The 17492-nt window shown below is 36.7% G+C and overlaps 2 protein-coding genes across 4 annotated transcripts; one reads left to right on the forward strand and one right to left on the reverse strand.

Moving 5' to 3' along the window:
* Window positions 1-1303: 1303 nt before the first annotated feature.
* LOC147542859 (bidirectional sugar transporter SWEET6a-like) lies at window positions 1304-2484 on the reverse strand. The gene is made up of 2 exons (XM_086636356.1): window positions 1795-2484; window positions 1304-1692 (listed from the first exon to the last, which is right to left on the reverse strand). Exons 1-2 carry the CDS (start codon window positions 2371-2373, stop codon window positions 1552-1554), a joined length of 720 nt encoding a protein of 239 aa, XP_086492482.1. The 5' UTR covers window positions 2374-2484; the 3' UTR covers window positions 1304-1551.
* A 7855-nt stretch (window positions 2485-10339) lies between these two features.
* Window positions 10340-15880, forward strand: LOC147542860 (proline-rich receptor-like protein kinase PERK12). 3 transcript variants are annotated; one of them, XR_015239744.1, is made up of 9 exons: window positions 10340-11926; window positions 12009-12461; window positions 12555-12641; window positions 13305-13375; window positions 13474-13550; window positions 14068-14215; window positions 14330-14539; window positions 15059-15369; window positions 15472-15880. XR_015239744.1 is itself a non-coding variant. In XM_086673359.1 (9 exons), the coding sequence occupies exons 1-9, from the start codon at window positions 10825-10827 to the stop codon at window positions 15512-15514; spliced, it is 2454 nt and encodes an 817-aa protein (XP_086529485.1). In that variant the 5' UTR covers window positions 10340-10824; the 3' UTR covers window positions 15515-15880. The 3 variants fall into 3 exon arrangements, 2 of the variants coding, with proteins under 2 accessions (XP_086529485.1, XP_086529487.1); XM_086673359.1 differs by having other exon boundaries at window positions 14378-14539; XM_086673361.1 differs by having other exon boundaries at window positions 10352-11926; window positions 12561-12641; window positions 14378-14539.
* Window positions 15881-17492: the final 1612 nt, after the last annotated feature.

The following is a 17492-nucleotide window of genomic DNA, read 5'->3' on the forward strand; positions in this document are numbered from 1 at the left end:
ATAGAGTTTTTGTTAATTTTTTTTTTTTGTTGAAACGGAATATTTATAGAACCTTAAGCGTTATTACACTGTCGTAGCTTATTTTTACAGCACAAATTAACTAAACAGGCGGGGACATTCTTCCATGTTTTGCTCTGATTCTTCTTTCTAGCCCATTTTGCGAGTTTATCTGCTAAACTATTTGAATTTCTGCTTGCATACTGGAAGGAGATTGCTTCAAACCTGTATTTCATTTGATGGATTTTGCTAATATGCATCTTTGTTTGCCAACTAATTTCAATTTGATCATTCCGAAGGTGGTTAATAATGTTCAAATTATCACTTTCTATGATAATTTTATTGTAACCGTTATTAAAAGCCCAGGTAAGACCTGACAGAATTGCTAGAGCTTCGCTTTCCTCACTATTCCTGCACCTGCAAGTGTTAGTTTGAGCTGCAATAAAGATAGATTTATCATTGTGAATAATTAGGCTTAAACCGACTACTGAAATGTTATCAATAAAGGAGGCATCAACATTTATTTTCAAGAAGGATGATGGAGGAGGTGTCCAGAAATTTCTATCTTTGTGTTCTGTGGTTGTAATTTTTCTATTGGGGTTAGGGAAGGTGTGGATCATTTTGATGATAGTGTTCACATTTGTGATTTCGTATTGGAAGCAGTGGTCGCATCTGATTTTCCAAAGTATCCAGAGTATGGTAGCAATGTGAATGTTACCTGTTGTATAAATCTGGTGCGGAGTATTTTGCCAGCTGAAGATCCAATCTTTAAGAGAAACAATATTATCCACTATGATATTAAAGTAAAACCATATATTTCGAGCTAAGTTACAATGTAGGAGAGCATGTTCAATTGTTTCCAAAGACTCGCAATTTGGACAGTGCATATCTATGTTAAGATATTTACCTATTTTGGAACGAACCGGGAGAGATGAGGTGCAAATTTTCCATATAAAGATTTGAATACGTGGAGCTATGTTAAGATGCCAGATGAAATTCCAATTATAGTTATTAGAGTTAGGAGTGTTCATGCTAGTGGTTAGATAGTTGTGCATAGATTTCACTGTGTATTTACCCGATTTGGTAAGACTCCATTGTCTCTTGTCTTTACCTTCAGAGTTTTTGTTAACTAAAATTGATATGTATTTTTGCCTCCTATGTATTGGAGTTCTAATTTATTCTTGCTGTTGTTTTCCACACGGGGTTACCAATCCAACTACATATTTTTTACAAATTAGAACCCTCATCTTAAATATATTTTTGAAAGCAACTCAAATAAATCAACAAAAAAAGAGATTGACATAAATTGATTAAAACAAACCATAAGGGAAAGAATATTTGTTTATATTCTTGTCAACGTCAAACAGTAGACTAAATTAAGCAAGAATGTTTCAACAACAAAAAATTAAACAAGAATGAACTAAACTAATAGTCTGCAAAAAAAAAAAAAAAAAAAAAAAGAAGCTAATCGAGTGGACTAATTTCTAACTCATTAAAAGATTAATATATCTACTAAAGACCAAAAAGTAGATAGCTAGCAAGTCCATGCATCTTCTATACTTTAGGACGTACAACTGAGGATAGTTCTACGTCGTCGGTTGGCTTGTTTTCTTCGCGCTTTGGAGTTGATTTGTAATAAATTGCATATACTATTAGTTGGATTGCACCAAGAATTGCTCCTGAGCCATTACTTATCTACAAACAGAAGAAGTTTCCGTCAAATTAATCATCAATGATATAACATTACAATAAAGTTGAGGGATATATTAATTAGTTCATGTTTAATTGGTGACTTACCGTGACAAAAAGATCGAAGCGGAGCAAAGCATAGGTCAACCAGATACCACCGTTAACAAAGTTAGCAAGTAAGAGGAAAAAGGGCATATATTCGACGCTCTTAGTTCGAACAACTAAGCGGATAATGTCAAGAGGCATGGCGTACATTAATATGTTGAAGATTATACAGAAAATACCAACAACCAAAGTTCTCTTATCGGTAGTGTGAAGTAAGCCAAGAGTTAAACCAACTACGACAGCATAGAAAGCAGCTTCCACTGCTAAGACTTTAAGCACATAACATCTTTGTTTCTTATTAGAGTAAAGGTAATAGATGATGATATAGATGAGCTCAATCACGAAACCGACACTGTTAATGGTGGTGACAAGGATGCTGTGTGGGTGTACGATCGGGAGACCGTAGTATATCCATAAGACACAGTTTAGAATGGTAGCGAGATATGGGTTTGGAGAGAACTCCTCGACAGATTTTCGCTTGATAATCTTGTAGAATGTAGGGGCTGGAGCTGCAAACAGAAAGAAGGAGATGACATTACCAATTATACCAACGATGTTCCTAATCGAATTTGTGCTAATCATCTTGATCTTCAGGATAGATAGGGATGTGAAGAAGTGAAGAGTTTGTAAGATGGAGTGAGGGTTACAGAGGGATGGGTGGTAATGTGGTATTTATAGGGAGAGAGAGAGGATTTGTACTAGGAGTAGTAATTGATAGATAGATATACAAACAGAAACCTAGTTTGTGGGGGAATCCTATACACAAAAGCTAGCCCTAATTAAATTAAACTTATCCATCACAACGTGCACACTCCAAAATAAGGAATTTCAAATCTTTTAAAAAGTTAACTTTATATATTTCTTGAAATCTCATATGGTTCCTTTTCAAAAGTTACAGTCTAAACGGGTTTGTTAAGTCATACTATGAATGTCCAAAATTACCCCTTTAGATTTGTTGTTTACGTTCTGTTTTCTTTTCGTATTATATTGTTTCTTTTATCTTTTTCATCACTGACAAATCTACTACATGACCCGCCTCTTTCGACTCTTAGCTGAACTGTCTGCGAGAGAAACAAGGATTTCTCTCTCCACGTGATTGAACATGTAAGAGGAGAGAGAAATCTTTGTTGTCTCGCATGCGGTTCAAGTGGGAGTCCCAGGAGACGGGTTGAGTATACTTTTTGTTTCATCACCTTTATTAGATCAATTTTATCTTTTAGACTTTTTATTTTCATTTTCGTTCTTTCTCTCTTTCACTTCGTTTTTGTTTTCTCCCATTATTTCTCTCGCTCTACCTATCTTTCTTTCGGAAGAATCCGTACACGGATTAGGGTGAGGTTCTTCACGAAATAAGACTACAAAGATAAATATATATATATATATATATATATATATATATATATATATATATACACACACCGTATAGTTTGGTTATGATAAATATTCATAAAAATGTTATAATTTTATATCTCATTATGGTTGACATCTTATTAGGTATGATAACTTAACAAAAAAGATATAAACCTATCTAAAACTTAAGAAATTGTAGAGTTGTATAAAATCAAATTCTAAAAAAATCACAATTACAATATTAAATTGAACGCCTAAAATAAAAACAAACATCAAACTAAGGAAAAAATGATCTTAACATCATTCAAATTCAGACACAAAAACTATTAAAAAGTTACAAACTAAAGAAAACCCAATATAAATTTTAGAGAGAGAGAAGAGAACTAAAGAGAAAAGTAATGAGAATAAAAGCATCTCCAATGCAAGACTCAATCTCAAAATCTTAAGTGCCACCTAGGACTTTAGAGTTTTTTTTTAAAAAACACCTCTCCACTGCAAAACTCAATTAAGATCTTAAGATGATGGGGAAGCATTAAGTTTTAAGATGTCTCAGCTAGAAACTCTATTTTTGAGATTTCTTTTGAGAGTCTTAAGTGTCCTAGTCATCAAATTTAATTTTTGGACCAATAAAAAGTCTTTCTTTCTCACCTTTTCCTATTAAATGTATGTGTGACATGTGTCTCTATTAGAATTTTTTAGAGTGTCGCATTGGAGAAGGACTTGAATTAAAGACACTCAAGTTAGCCACATGAGAAAGAGAATCTCAATTGAGACTCAACACATGAGCCAACTAGAGATTTCTTTGAGTTTTGCATTGGAGATGCTCCAAGTTGGGTTGAGGATAAGGGTGGGATTTTGGCCCGGTACTCGCCCACGTTCGTCTGTATCCGAAGGGTCCGTGGGCGCGCAGTGACCGAGTCGTTCAAAACCTGCCCGGCCGATAGATGTTTAGTGGACGGACGCGGACAAGGGGGCCTAACCGATGTACATGCAATCCGAATCATGCCGTTTAGGTTTTCCGTACTTGTCGTAATCCCCGCCCATAATAAATATGAACCATTAAATCTTTAGAGTAAGATGGTAGTATACTAGTGTTAGATTAGATTAAGTTATGACATATAACCTTCGAAATCAGAGGAAGTGATTCAACCCTTTTCTTTACTCTTCTCCTCGACTCTCTTCCACTCATTTCTCTTTTGGTTCTCAATGACAAAACTCTAGATGTTAATCATAGTCGATTCTTCCCTCTTTTTTAATTTTTCTCTGAGACACTTCATCTAATTGTCGATCTTTTATCTCGGTGTTCTTAATTTTGTTGTTATTGTTCATTAAGTTAATGAACTTGGTGACTTTTATTTTTTGACAAATTACGATGTACATCCGGTGCCTGCCCGACCAGTGTCCGGCATGTCCGGTTAAAAGAACGGACACGAAGGGATATTTTTACTAAGAAAAAACTGAAATTTCCGTTCGTTTTGTCCGAACGGACAAATTTGAGTTGTGTTTGTTCCGCCCGGACCGCATGGGTAGTTGCCCCTGGACTACCCCATCCATCCTTAGTTGTGGATGAAGAAAAAAAGATAGGTTTATAAAGGGGAAATAAGAGTTACACTGGAAGGAGTTGGGGAAAGAAGAATCAAAATAATAACAAACTTACAAGATTTAAATTATGGTCGCGACTTTGGGGAATAAAGAAAATTCTCCGGGGAATAAATTCTCGAGGGAATCCAGATTTTCTTGAAAATTCTCCGGGAAATAAATTTTTATGGGGAATACAGAATACATTTTTTTGAAAGTTTTCCTCAATCTCATCTGTTCTCTCTGCCACTTCATCTTCTCGACAGCTCATCATCTTCTCCGGCGAAAGTCGCCGGCCAATTTTCCGGCCGGCGACCTTCAAACATAATTTTTTTTTTATTTTTTATTTTCTCTCTCCTCTCTCTCCCTAAATTTTTTTTTCTTTTCTCTCTCTCTCTAGAACAGATCTAGAGAGAAGGTCTGTTCTCATGAACATAATGGATCCCCAGATTTACTTTCCTCTCCTACATGCATCCTGCTTAGGCTTTGTCGAATCTGGTTTAGACTCCACCCCAGCCATCATTACCGGTTCGGATGTTGTATTTTGAACAGGTTTCGATGGTTCAGATGATTTAGGGTTTGATGATTCTTTATCTTTAGAATCACCAACAGAGGCATTTTTATCTCCATCAGCAGGAGGAAGCATATCTTCATTTACCCTACTTCTCCAAACTGCAGCTGTAACAGTCTGCAAAAATCCATTTTTTCCTATACTTGAAGGTCCTACACAATTATTTCCCATCAATTATCAATACCAAATTCTTCCAAAACTAGCCTCTTGATTTCCAACATTGAAATCTAGTAGCTCAAATAGAATTGAACCGTGGAAGGAATTGAAGAAGAGAATCTCCAAATCCCAACTAATTAAACCAACCACCTCAATAAAATAATCAATAAAAATAATCAATAAAATAATCCAACTATATCCAAACTAGAGTTAATTTAATTGAAAAAGATGAATAAAAAACTCTCATAAATAACAGGATCTTTCAGAATAGAATATAGAAAGAAAATACAGTTGATTTGGATCCGAATTTAAGAAGACAACAATCAGATTAAACTAAAATCGCAGAATTTGTCGTCGTGGAATGACGGAAAAAGTGATCAAACTAGAGTCAAATTATGTTCGTGAGAACAAACCTTCTCTCTCTAGATCTGTTCTAGAGAGAGAGAGAAAAGAAAAAAAAATAGAGAGAGAACATTAAAAAAAAAATTATGTTTGAAGGTCGCCGGCCGAAAAATTAGCCGGCCGGCGACTTTCGCCGGAGAAGATGATGAGGTGTGGAGAAGATGAAGTGGTAGAGAGAGGTGATGAGACGGAGGAACCTTTTTTATAGCATCTTTCAAAATTAGAAGCCCCTTAGCAATAAAAAAAAACATAAAAAATCAATCTTATTTGACTAGTTTTAAAAAAAATCTTTATTCTCCGGAAAATTTTCTTTATTCTCCAAAGCCGCGGCCTTAAATTATTTCATGATACAAATCCACAAACCTACCAAACTCCCATGTTCCAAACCCGGATAGGATCAAATATATTATAGCATTTCAAACATATATATATATATATAGATACATCAAAATGTTACATTTCTTTTATATTAAGATTAGATAAACTAAAAATTCCAAATATACAAAAGTTTAATGTAGATCTGCTACACAAAAATCCAATTCTAAAACATGGATCACACCTAAATTATTTCCCTAATAGCCCCAACTTTGTGACCGGTTTCCTGCCTAGCCCCTTACTTTATCAAAACTATCCAGATGACCTCTTTTTTTAGATTCCGTTATCACACCGTTACCTAGTCATCATTTCTCTCTCTTCCATCTCATTACCTCTCTCTGCCACCTCACCTTATCGCCACCTCATCATCTTCACCCGCGATGGTCGTCGGCCGTGAAGGAGTTGAAGGAGATGTCCTTCGACCAAGATGGCAATGCGAGCAATTTGTCGGATAGGAAAATTGATGTGGAAGATCATCAAGTCCAATTGATTTAGGGATCGTAGAGTTGTAGCTAGAGACCAACTACGATCGTCGAATTACGAAGTAATTCGCGGCTAACTTCGATCGGATCCTACAACGGGTTACACATAAGAGTGTCAAATTGATCTAGGATATGATTAGTGGGAGTGAGATATAATCATGGGAGTGTCCCATAAACATATCTCATAGGCCTAAAAAGGAATTAGGCAAAGATAGTACAAAAAGGCCAAAAACAGGGTTTTTGGGCCTAGACCGGTTCGGGTACTTCTAGGACTCGGATTGGGCTGATTTTTGGAGGGACGTTTCCTTATGTTATGAACATTAAATCTGCCAATTTTGGCTGGGTTTGGACGTCATCTCCTTAGGGAATTGAGAAAATACCAATAGTTGCTATTTTCGACTATTTCCCTAAATCTTAATCTAAAGGGTGTTTTGGGAAACCTAAAAGGAGGTGGATTCTTATTAGGGTTCTATATAAACACTCTTAGGGCAGAGAATAAGGTGTGGAATTTCTCTCTAAGCTTTCTTACTCCACCACATCAAGTAGAGAGGAGAAAGTGAGCTAATTCCCATTACTATCAATCTAGTCAAAGAAGAAGGTGTTCTTCTTTTCCAACCACCATTGGTGTGCTAGCTATACAACAAGGTGGGAGATCAAATTGATTGCTCGTGTCCCAAGTAGAGGAGCTACACTTGAAGCTCTTGGTCTTCTTCAATCAATTCAACTAGTTCGAGGGAAAAGCGATTAAGGTAATCTACTATCTCCATTAGATTAATTACTAGTTTTGCATGTGATCCTGGGAATACTAGTGTAGACATTAGATGTCATATTTCCGCTATAAACACTAGTAGAAGGGTGTAAATCCCTACAGGCCGGCCAATTTTCCGGTCGGCGACCTTCATTAAAATAATTTTTTTTTTTTAGAGAGAGAGAGGAAAAAAAAGTTTTTTTCCTCAGAATTTGAGATATTATCTAAAGAACCAAACCAATGAGTCAATGGAGAAGAATCAGTGAGAATGTCAACAAATTTTAGGTCAAATCAAGAGAAAATCCTCTACCCATTGTGCCCAATTAACTAAAAATGAAGATATGAATATGAAATTCAAGAATCTGATTAGTAAAAGATGAAATTGAAACATACCCATGTGGATAAACACTCCCACATACAGGCAAAAGAAGAGAAAATCCCATTTTCTTTAGATCAAGTGGTTTTTTCCTCCTCCCTAGTTCTTGATTTGCAGCTGCTGAACAACAAGATAATGTTGTAATAGAAAGAATCAAACCCAGAAAAAACACCAACCCAGACCATTTTCATTGACTTGTATCAGAGAGAGGTAATGAGATGGAAGAGAGAGAAATGATGACTAGGTAACAGTGTTATAACGGAATCTAAAAAAGAGAGCCATCTGGGTATTTTTGATAAAGTATGAGGCTAGGCAGGAAACTGGTCACAAAATTGGGGGCTATTAAGAAAATAACCCTAAACATAATTGCAATATTGAATTGAACACCACAAATAAAATCTCATGACATATAATAATTCAGACACTAAAAATAATTAAAGAAAATAACAAACTACAGGGAACTCAATGCGAGTTTTAGGAGGAGAAAGATAAGATAATTAAGAGAGTAAATTATACAGGGGAAATAGTTACATGAGAGAAAAATATATGGGAATAGGTCCGGTTGTGGATGTACTAAAGTGATATGTGAGATTGGTTTACACAGGAAATACTTACATGAGAGGGACTTGGAGAGAAATTTTCACAAGTAATAATAATGTATAGATATCAAGTATTAACCATAAATGATACCATTATTTCCCTAATGCCCCCTACTTTGTAACCAGCTTCCTGCCTGGCCCCCACTTTATTAGAAATACCCATATGACCCCCTTCCGTTATAACACCGTTACTCTCTCTCCTCCATCATATTTTCTCTCTCTACCAAGTCACGACGCATCATCTGTTACGCCACCTCATCACCTTCTCCGGCAGGGGTCGCCGGTCGGCAACCTTCAAACTAAAAAAAAATGTCTCTCTTCCTCTCTCTCTCTAACACTACTCCGGCGAAGAGAGACCTTCGCCGGAGTGGTCTGTTCTTCAAGAACAGACCCAGGTCTAGTCGTGAAGAACGGACCCGAGGTATGTTCATTGAAGAACGGTATGTTCTTCACGTCACGAACATACCTTGGTCTGTTCTTCAAGTCACGAACAGACCTTGGTCTATTCTTCAAGTCATGAACATACCTTGGTCTGTTCAGTGAAGAACAGACCACTCCGGCGAAGGTCTCCCTTCGCCAGAGTAGTGTTAGAGAGACAGAGAGAGGAAAAGAAAAAAAAATTAGTTTGAAGGTCGCCGGCCGGCGACCCCTGCCGGAGAAGGTGATGAGGTGGCGTGACTTGCTAGAGAGAGAAAACATGATGGAGGAGAGAGAGTAACGGTGTTATAATGGAAGGGGGTCATATGGGTATTTCTCGTAAAGTGGGGCGCCAGGCAGGAAGCTGGTCACAAAGTAGGGGGCCATTAGGAAAATAACCCTAAATGATATTAATCTATGCGAGAGAGTAACATATATATGGATCTAAAGGTCAAATTCTAGAGAAACAGTAGGAATGTCCAGGATTTATAATAGATCAATCCGGATTGTTTGAAAAAGAAAATAATCTATTATAACGACGAAGGGTTTCTAAAAAATATCAATAATTGATTTTCAAAAACCTCCTTGTATAGAACGTTGGATCATCCCTAAAATTACGGGTCGCACCTCACTGGTAACAAGATCGGTTGGTCGGTCAAGCCGGCCAATCACATCAGGTATTGTTCGAACGGCTGTTTCTATACAATCCATACAGTCTTGACCACTCGGGTTAAACGAGTTGGTTATCCGGTTAATGCCCTCTTACCATTTCCCACCTACTAAATACACAACTGACCGGATTTCTCATGACGGGTATTAGGTACTTGCGGTCCACCATAGATTTTGGTGGACCCAAGCTGGTATCGGGCCTTGTGGACATTTTACCACACCTAACTAATCCACAAAGTTGTGATCTAAATGTTTTATTTATTTTCTTTCCTGATCTAATTGTATATAAATAAAGGCGGGGATTTTTTATGATAATTCCTAATAATAATAATAATAATAATAATAACGAGTGATAATAAAGTTTATTTTGCATGCACTTGGCCCTCAATTCATGATTAGAAAGTTTGCCCCATATTTGTTCGATGTTCGGATTTGACCTCGCAATAGTGATTTTGCTAAGTCAAATTTAACAATAATTTTTTTTTTTCTATATTTACCCTTTCTTGTAAAATGCTTTCCCTCTCCATACTCATCAGAATATGTCGCTAAAAACGGTTGACCTGCTACTTTAGGAGATTTTCAACAAATATTTTCTTCTTCCTCTTCTCGTGGGGGTTATAGTTAGTGATGATGGTGGTGAGAAGAAGAAGAAGAATGTTAAAATTTTCTTTGTGAAGGACTCATGGTTTTGGGGTTCAAATTGAAACACTTGACAAATATTGGGGGTCAAATTGGAATTAACTTTTACAATAATAATAATAATAATAATAATAATAATAATAATAATAATAATAATAATAATAATAATAATAATAATATACTTTTGAGCTGATTAAAGTTGTTTGAACTTGAAAGCTCTCACATATATTTTGCGCGGTAAAATGGGAAGTTGTTCAATGTTAAAGGACAGTTGGACGCGCCAAATCATAAACCCTAGATTTAGTAAACTTTTGATTGAGGAGCTCCGCAAATTTTGCAGAAACTTAAAACCAGATTTCCGCATTTTGGGATGATTTCAGAATTTCATTCTCTTTCATTAATGGCTAAAGATCTTCCGGTTGGAGTGAGCTCGTTCCCATTCTTCCCCAATTTTCAAAGGAAGAACAGGTTATCAATTTCGTAAGAATTAAAAGTTTTTCTTATCAATTTTTATCTTCTGTTTTGCTTGTTTCTTTTGTTTGATCTTGTCATAACAAGAAGGCAACGAATTTTTTAGGGTTTTTCTTGATTTGTTAATGAGATTGATAAGAACTAGGGTTTGGTTTTCCTGTATTGGAAGATATAAATGTTAGAGAACGAACATAGGGAGAATGTTGAACTTGGCTGAGGAACCGTCAAGTTCCTCAGATGAATCCATTGATGAATCATCTTCATCTAGTTATGTTCATGAAAGATCAAGATCTTTACTTTCTGAACCGTCACCTGCTACCCCTCCGACCTCAGAATCTCCCCCAGCAACTTCTCCCCCATCTGAACCATCAAATACAACATCTCCCCCAGGTTCAAATGCTCCACCGCCACCACCACCACCACCATCACCACCACCACCACCACCGTCGGAGTTGCAGTCGGAGTTGGATTGGGGGCCAGAGTTAAAATCTTCGTCTCCTCCGCCATCGAAAAACACTCCTCCGCCTTCTCCAACTCAGACCTTGTCTCCTCCACCACCACCTTTAACCCCGTCCCCTCCGCCTCCGCCTTCACCCTCCCCACCACATTCACCCCCACCACATTCTCCACCACCTTCCCCACCATATTCTCCACCACCGAATCCAGTCAGTTCCACGTCTAATTTACCGTCTTCTCCCCCACAATTACCATCTCCGTCTCCACCAGCTTCTTCTGTTTTACCTCCTCCTAGTCCATTTCCTTCTCCTCCTCCTCCAGCTTTATATGAACAATTAGCAACTCCACTAACTGGTACCCCCCTTCCACCACAAAACACTTCTCCCCAACCTATAACTTCTGATCGTGTTAATCCCTTATCAACAAGCGCAATTTCTTCGAACCCTCCATCAGCTCCAGAGACCTTAGGATCGTCATCTACTGGACAACTTGCTCCGCCAACTCCTTCCACTGGCCACCCATCTATCTTTAATTCCGCAATTCCTAATCTTAGTATCCCAAATGGGTTTAAACCTCCCTCTGTACCATCAATTTCTACGCCAGCAGGTCCTCAAATTCAATCTCCTACCTTAACACATTCAAATGCTGATACTCCTAGCGTTACATCTTCTAACCATTCATCAAACTCAAGTAGCCGTCATGTTGTAATTGGTGCTACAGTGACTGGTTTAGTGATAATTTCGATGCTGGTGTTCGTCATTTTCATCAAGAGAAAAAGGAAGAAAGGAGGACAAAATTTTGCTGCCAACTATCATCCTGCCCCTAGTAACATCATTGTGCAGTCAGGTAATAAACACTCACCTCTGTGTTTTCAGTTGAAGTTCAAATGTGTTAATTCTATTCATTGATTTGAATGTGCACATTGTAGATGGGTATTATTATGTTCAGCATTTACAGCAAAATGCATTAGTGGGTCGATTGGACGGATTATATAATGGGAGACCATTACCTTCTCCTTCAACTGAAAAAAATAATGGAAATGGTGGCCCAGATTCAGGTGTAATAGGGGGTTCTATTTCATGCTTCAATTACGAGGACTTGATGGAGGTCACAAATGGGTTCTCTAAGCAAAATGTCATTGGAGAGGGTGGATTTGGATGTGTATACAAGGGTTGGCTGGCAGATGGTAGAGCAGTCGCAGTAAAACAGCTTAAAGCTGGTAGTGGACAAGGGGAGAGGGAGTTTAGAGCTGAAGTTGAAATCATTAGTCGTGTTCACCATCGGCATCTAGTCTCTCTTGTAGGGTACTGCATTGCTGAACGTCATAGGTTACTCGTCTATGAGTTTCTACCAAACAATAACCTTGATCATCATCTGCACGGTTAGTTTATGGATAAACAAACATGTTTGCAACTTTTATTTATTGTTAATATGTGTTGTGTTTGTTTCTTTGAGATTGATATTTATTGTCCAGGAAAAGGAATGCCTGTTCTGGAATGGTCAAAAAGACTTAAAATTGCTCTTGGGGCTGCTCGCGGATTGGCATATCTACATGACGACTGTATGTAACTCCGTAGTTCTCCTTTATTCAGCAGTCGTCTTTGTTTAACGAGTGAACCCTTTTTGTTTTATAAAACTGCCATGTCCTTATAACATGTCAGCTATCGGCCAAATGGATCATGTCACTGTGGGCCAAAATCTTAGTTGATGTAATAAACTAGCAATCAACCTCTTCGGATATATTTGACAATTGAATATAACAGACATACTGTACAAATTTCGCATCTGATCCAGTATTAATAGTTTGATCATCAACTCTATGTAGTCCGGCAATCAAACAGAGATTAGGACCTTTATCCCTATACTACAAGTATATTGAGTGTAAGGAGATATCTTCAAATGAGTTACTTAGAATTGGTTCATAGGAATTGCAATTTGTAGGACTGATCCAGTTCATCTCTCAGACTGATAATTGGCAATCCGACAGTCTGTGACTCTGTGGTGTCGGGATAGTAAGGTGTCAATAATGTGATGGGTAAGAATGTAGCTATTAGTAATTGAACTGGTGATATGTGCATGTAACTCAGATTTTATTGAAGTAGTATTGGTTAGTGAACTGTGTTCTCTTCTGCAGCTCATTCATGTACTTCTGTGGCTCTACCCATTAGGAATCTGGTACCCTCCGGAAAAAAAAAATTTAACTTGTTTGCATATTTTTTCACAGGTAACCCGAAGATTATCCATAGGGACATTAAGTCAGCAAACATTCTATTGGATGATTCTTTTGAAGCACAGGTCTGGATATATTCTGAAACTACTCGACTCTTTTCTGTTTTCATGTGGTTATTGTGATCCATAACATGTTATAAACGTGAAAACCTTTCATATCACAGGTTGCAGATTTTGGACTTGCCAAACTAACAAACGACAACCTTAGTCACGTATCAACTCGTGTTGTGGGAACAATTGGGTAAGTTACTACTGTAAGATGAAAGTTTAGGTTTTTCAATTCAGATTGGAGTGTTGTGGTTTTATTTTGGATAACACTAGTACAATAATGGCTTATCTAACAGTCGGAGAAAGGGTATAAGAACATTTATAGCACAAAATTGAAGGCAAGATCCACCATCCAATCTGTTCCAGTAAGTGTAAGTCACACTCATTACCAAATTAACCTGATCTGAAGTTGTAGAAACTATATTTGCCAGATTCTGATGGACCTTAAGCATTCCAATAAAAATGAACTAGAGAATTCAACAAACTCAATTTACAATCATATAAGCAGGTTGGGCATATAAATTAATAGGTCCTTCATTTGGCAAGACTGCTCTTTAAAAGTCTTTCATTTCATGGTAATACGAATAGCATCAGTTGTACTTGAAACAAACACTACCTTCTTATTTTTAGCTTGTGAATTTGCGAAGGTAGCAAAATATACAAATCTGTGGAGCGGCAAGCATTTTTCTTGATATTGAGTTTGGTTTCAGGTACATGGCACCAGAATATGCATCAAGTGGAAAACTTACTGATAGATCAGATGTATATTCATTTGGGGTTGTCCTTCTCGAGCTTGTGACCGGGCGTAAATCAATTGATTCCACTCAGCCTCTTGGTGATGAGAGTTTAGTTGAATGGGTAAGGAATTAAAACTTTTTCCAATCCATCCAAGTCTTTTGCATTGCTTTTTCCATAATTTACCTCGAGGCAAACTTCAAGATGTAAGGCTTAAAAAATCTTTTCCCATCTCAGAAAATCTCTGCTATATATTTTGTCGAAAAATTATTGTTTCGACTGTAGGCTCGACCACTACTAATTCGTGCTCTGGACACCGGAGATTTCAAAGCACTAATTGATCCAAGACTTGAAAGTAGATACGTAGAGAGTGAGATGGTACGGATGATTGAGGCAGCTGCTGCTTGCGTTCGCCATTCAGCTTCTAAAAGGCCTCGCATGGTGAAGGTGATAAATACAAATATAGTTTACTTCAGAAGTTATATTATATATGACATATTCTTCATTTTGATTATTTCATACATCTTAGGTGTTCTTTTTTCAAATTCAAACCTAAAGTCTGACAGATTTTAAACGACTTCACTCAGATCTTAAAAACGTTTTTTTTCCTATGATTCATGTATCTGACACAGGTAACTGAGTGACTCGGGTTGATTCTGGGTCCATTTGAGTCAGACATAAAATAAGTATGATTAAGCGCTCTCATTGTCTAAAATAACCTAAAAGGACTATTTAGCCCCTGACTAAAACAAACCAGACTCAAAATAACGCAGATTCTAACAATAATGAAAGGGTATTATGGGTATACGACCCAAGTGTCCGACCCGGAAGACCCGGCAACATTCACTTCACAAAGGGAATACCACCGTGCTCTAAAAGAACTTCGAAATTCGCTCTCGTTCTAGTGAAAATTTTATAACTTCGGATCATGAAAACGGACTAACATCCACTACTTATTTCTAACAGATTGTAAGAGCATTAGACAGTGAAGGAGATATATATGATCTTACAAATGGGTTAAGGGTTGGGCAGAGCACCACATACGATTCAGCCCAGTACAGTGTAGAAATTAAGCGATTCAGAAAGATGGCTTTTGGCAGTTGGGAGAGCTCCAATTATGACATGTTCAGTGGAGAATTTGGAGAAAACAGTTCCTCTGGACGATCACTTCAACACAGAGACTCAACTGAGGCCGAGTTCCCAAGTAGCAGCGACTCAGAATCTCAACTCATTAATCCATTACGAAATGAGTATCAATCCAACCGATATAAACCACGGTGACTTCTCTGACTTCCCGAAAATTTCATTATTCGTCGTCATAAAGGAAGAAACAGAAAAGAAACCATCTCTGATATCACACTTAATGACTTCTTATCCAGAGACTTGGAGAAGGGCGATGACCCCAAAAAGTATCAACATTAAGGCTGCCGGCTGCCCATTTTATTTCAAGGATGAAATTTTCATTCAGTTTCCTTTATGAAAGGGAAACTTTCTGCAGCAGGAGTTCGAAAAACACATGATAGTTGTTGTCTTAAAAAGTAGGAAAAGGAAGACAAAAAAAAAAAAGACTAACTCAATCAACTCGACATAATCATATATACTAGAGAGCATTCTGCACAAACTTTTGTACGTTTTTATGTTTGTCGTACGATTTATATTTTGAGTGATTAACACGTGAGGCTAATTTTAGCAACGTTATGTATTAGGTTTTTTGTTTTTTTTCAGATGTATAGTAGAACTTATACATATTATACTTGAATGAATATATCTATACTTATATTTGTTGGAGATAGCATTTCTCGCATTTCACTATGGAACATGCTATTTAGCCCGGCAAAAGATGGCTCAAACAAGGCCAAATGCTAATGTCAATGCTGCATCATGTGCAAAATTTGCTTTGTCGAGCTAGGTCGAGCCGTGTTTGTCGGACCAAGAAGTATTTTTGTTTCACTACTCGATCACCAAAGTTGGATGCTCAAAGACATAAATCATCACATTATGTTGACTGCCTATATTTCGATTTGTGACTAACTGACCGTTTTGCTACAAGTGTTCGACAGCTTGTTTTGGTACTTGAGGACTAAACCGAGCGATTAGACAATTATAGGATCAACACGGAATTGACCCAGGAAAAAACATAAAGTCCTCCAAGAGTGTGCTCAGATCTTTCAATATTTTTAGGTTTATTCAAGCAAAAAAATAGGACTTGAATCATGCTTTGATGTTCTCTTGTATCAACATCTACAAACTTTACAACTTTTTGGTCTTGAATATTTCTTGGTTATGTTTGTCTTTCTTCTTAACAACTTGATCTCACGTCTTTGTGTAAAACAAAATCTGATATTTTGGAATAAAGCAATGCTTTTTAGAAATTTAATTTTACAAAAAATTATAAAACATACTTGGTCTAAATTAATAGATTAATTTGATATTTATTAGTGATCTCACGATTAGCTGGTTTAGCTCTTTTTCTTAAAATAAATGTAATAATAAGAGCGTCCCCGACCATTTTTAATTATAATATAATAATTTGAACATGTCATATTTTGGACCTAAAGTCCTTGAAAAGATTCTTATTCGATCCAAATGAGAAAATGGTATATTTGGCGCAATAAAATGGACTTCTCTGTCATTTTCTTTCTCATATAAGCATAATCTCAATCAGATTTTATTGACTGGGTCCCTATGAACTACGATTTTTCCTTCTTTGCAAATTTCACGCGGAAACAACATTTTATTTTACCTAAAAGAATTGATTTTTTTTTTGTGAAATCTAAATAAATTGAGTTGAAATATTAGAAATAATATTTTGATTTGTAATGTCGTAATGGGACAATTGGTATTGTTATGCTTAAATAATTTAGATGCAGAAAAGCTAACAAAAAGAATGTAATGCGTACGATGTTACATCAATGAAGTTTTGTTTGAAGTAAGTTGTTTTCTTCTTGCGGAGAGTTAATAAAGTAGGTTAAGGATCTATGGTGGTGGAACCTTTTAGGAAATCGAAATGGTATTTGATCCTACTAGTATTTGATACATACTTTTATAAAATTGTTAAAATATGTTATAGAATTCCTTATCTATAGTTCTATCCGGTAAGTAAAATCTGTGTATACAGAAAAAATATATATTCGAAGAGCAACACTAAAAAGTTCAGAATTTAGGCCAAAAGTCTATTTTCACGACAGTTTAATACATTAAGAATTACCATTATGCCTTACGGCATGTGGGGATTCAAGAGATTTTACGTGACTCCACAAGCCGAGGGGTATTATCGTCTGGAACTAGTTTCGGACTTTCGATCAATTATGATTTTTTTTGTCTACAACTTCAATTATTTCAAAGTATTTAGACTAACGGCCTATTTTAGCCGAGCTAAAATAACTAATAGCCTCCTAAA

This window comes from Eschscholzia californica, unplaced genomic scaffold, assembly GCF_041429995.1.
Source record: "Eschscholzia californica isolate CP2 unplaced genomic scaffold, dmEscCali1.0.p SCAF_4, whole genome shotgun sequence".
NCBI lineage: Eukaryota > Viridiplantae > Streptophyta > Magnoliopsida > Ranunculales > Papaveraceae > Eschscholzia > Eschscholzia californica.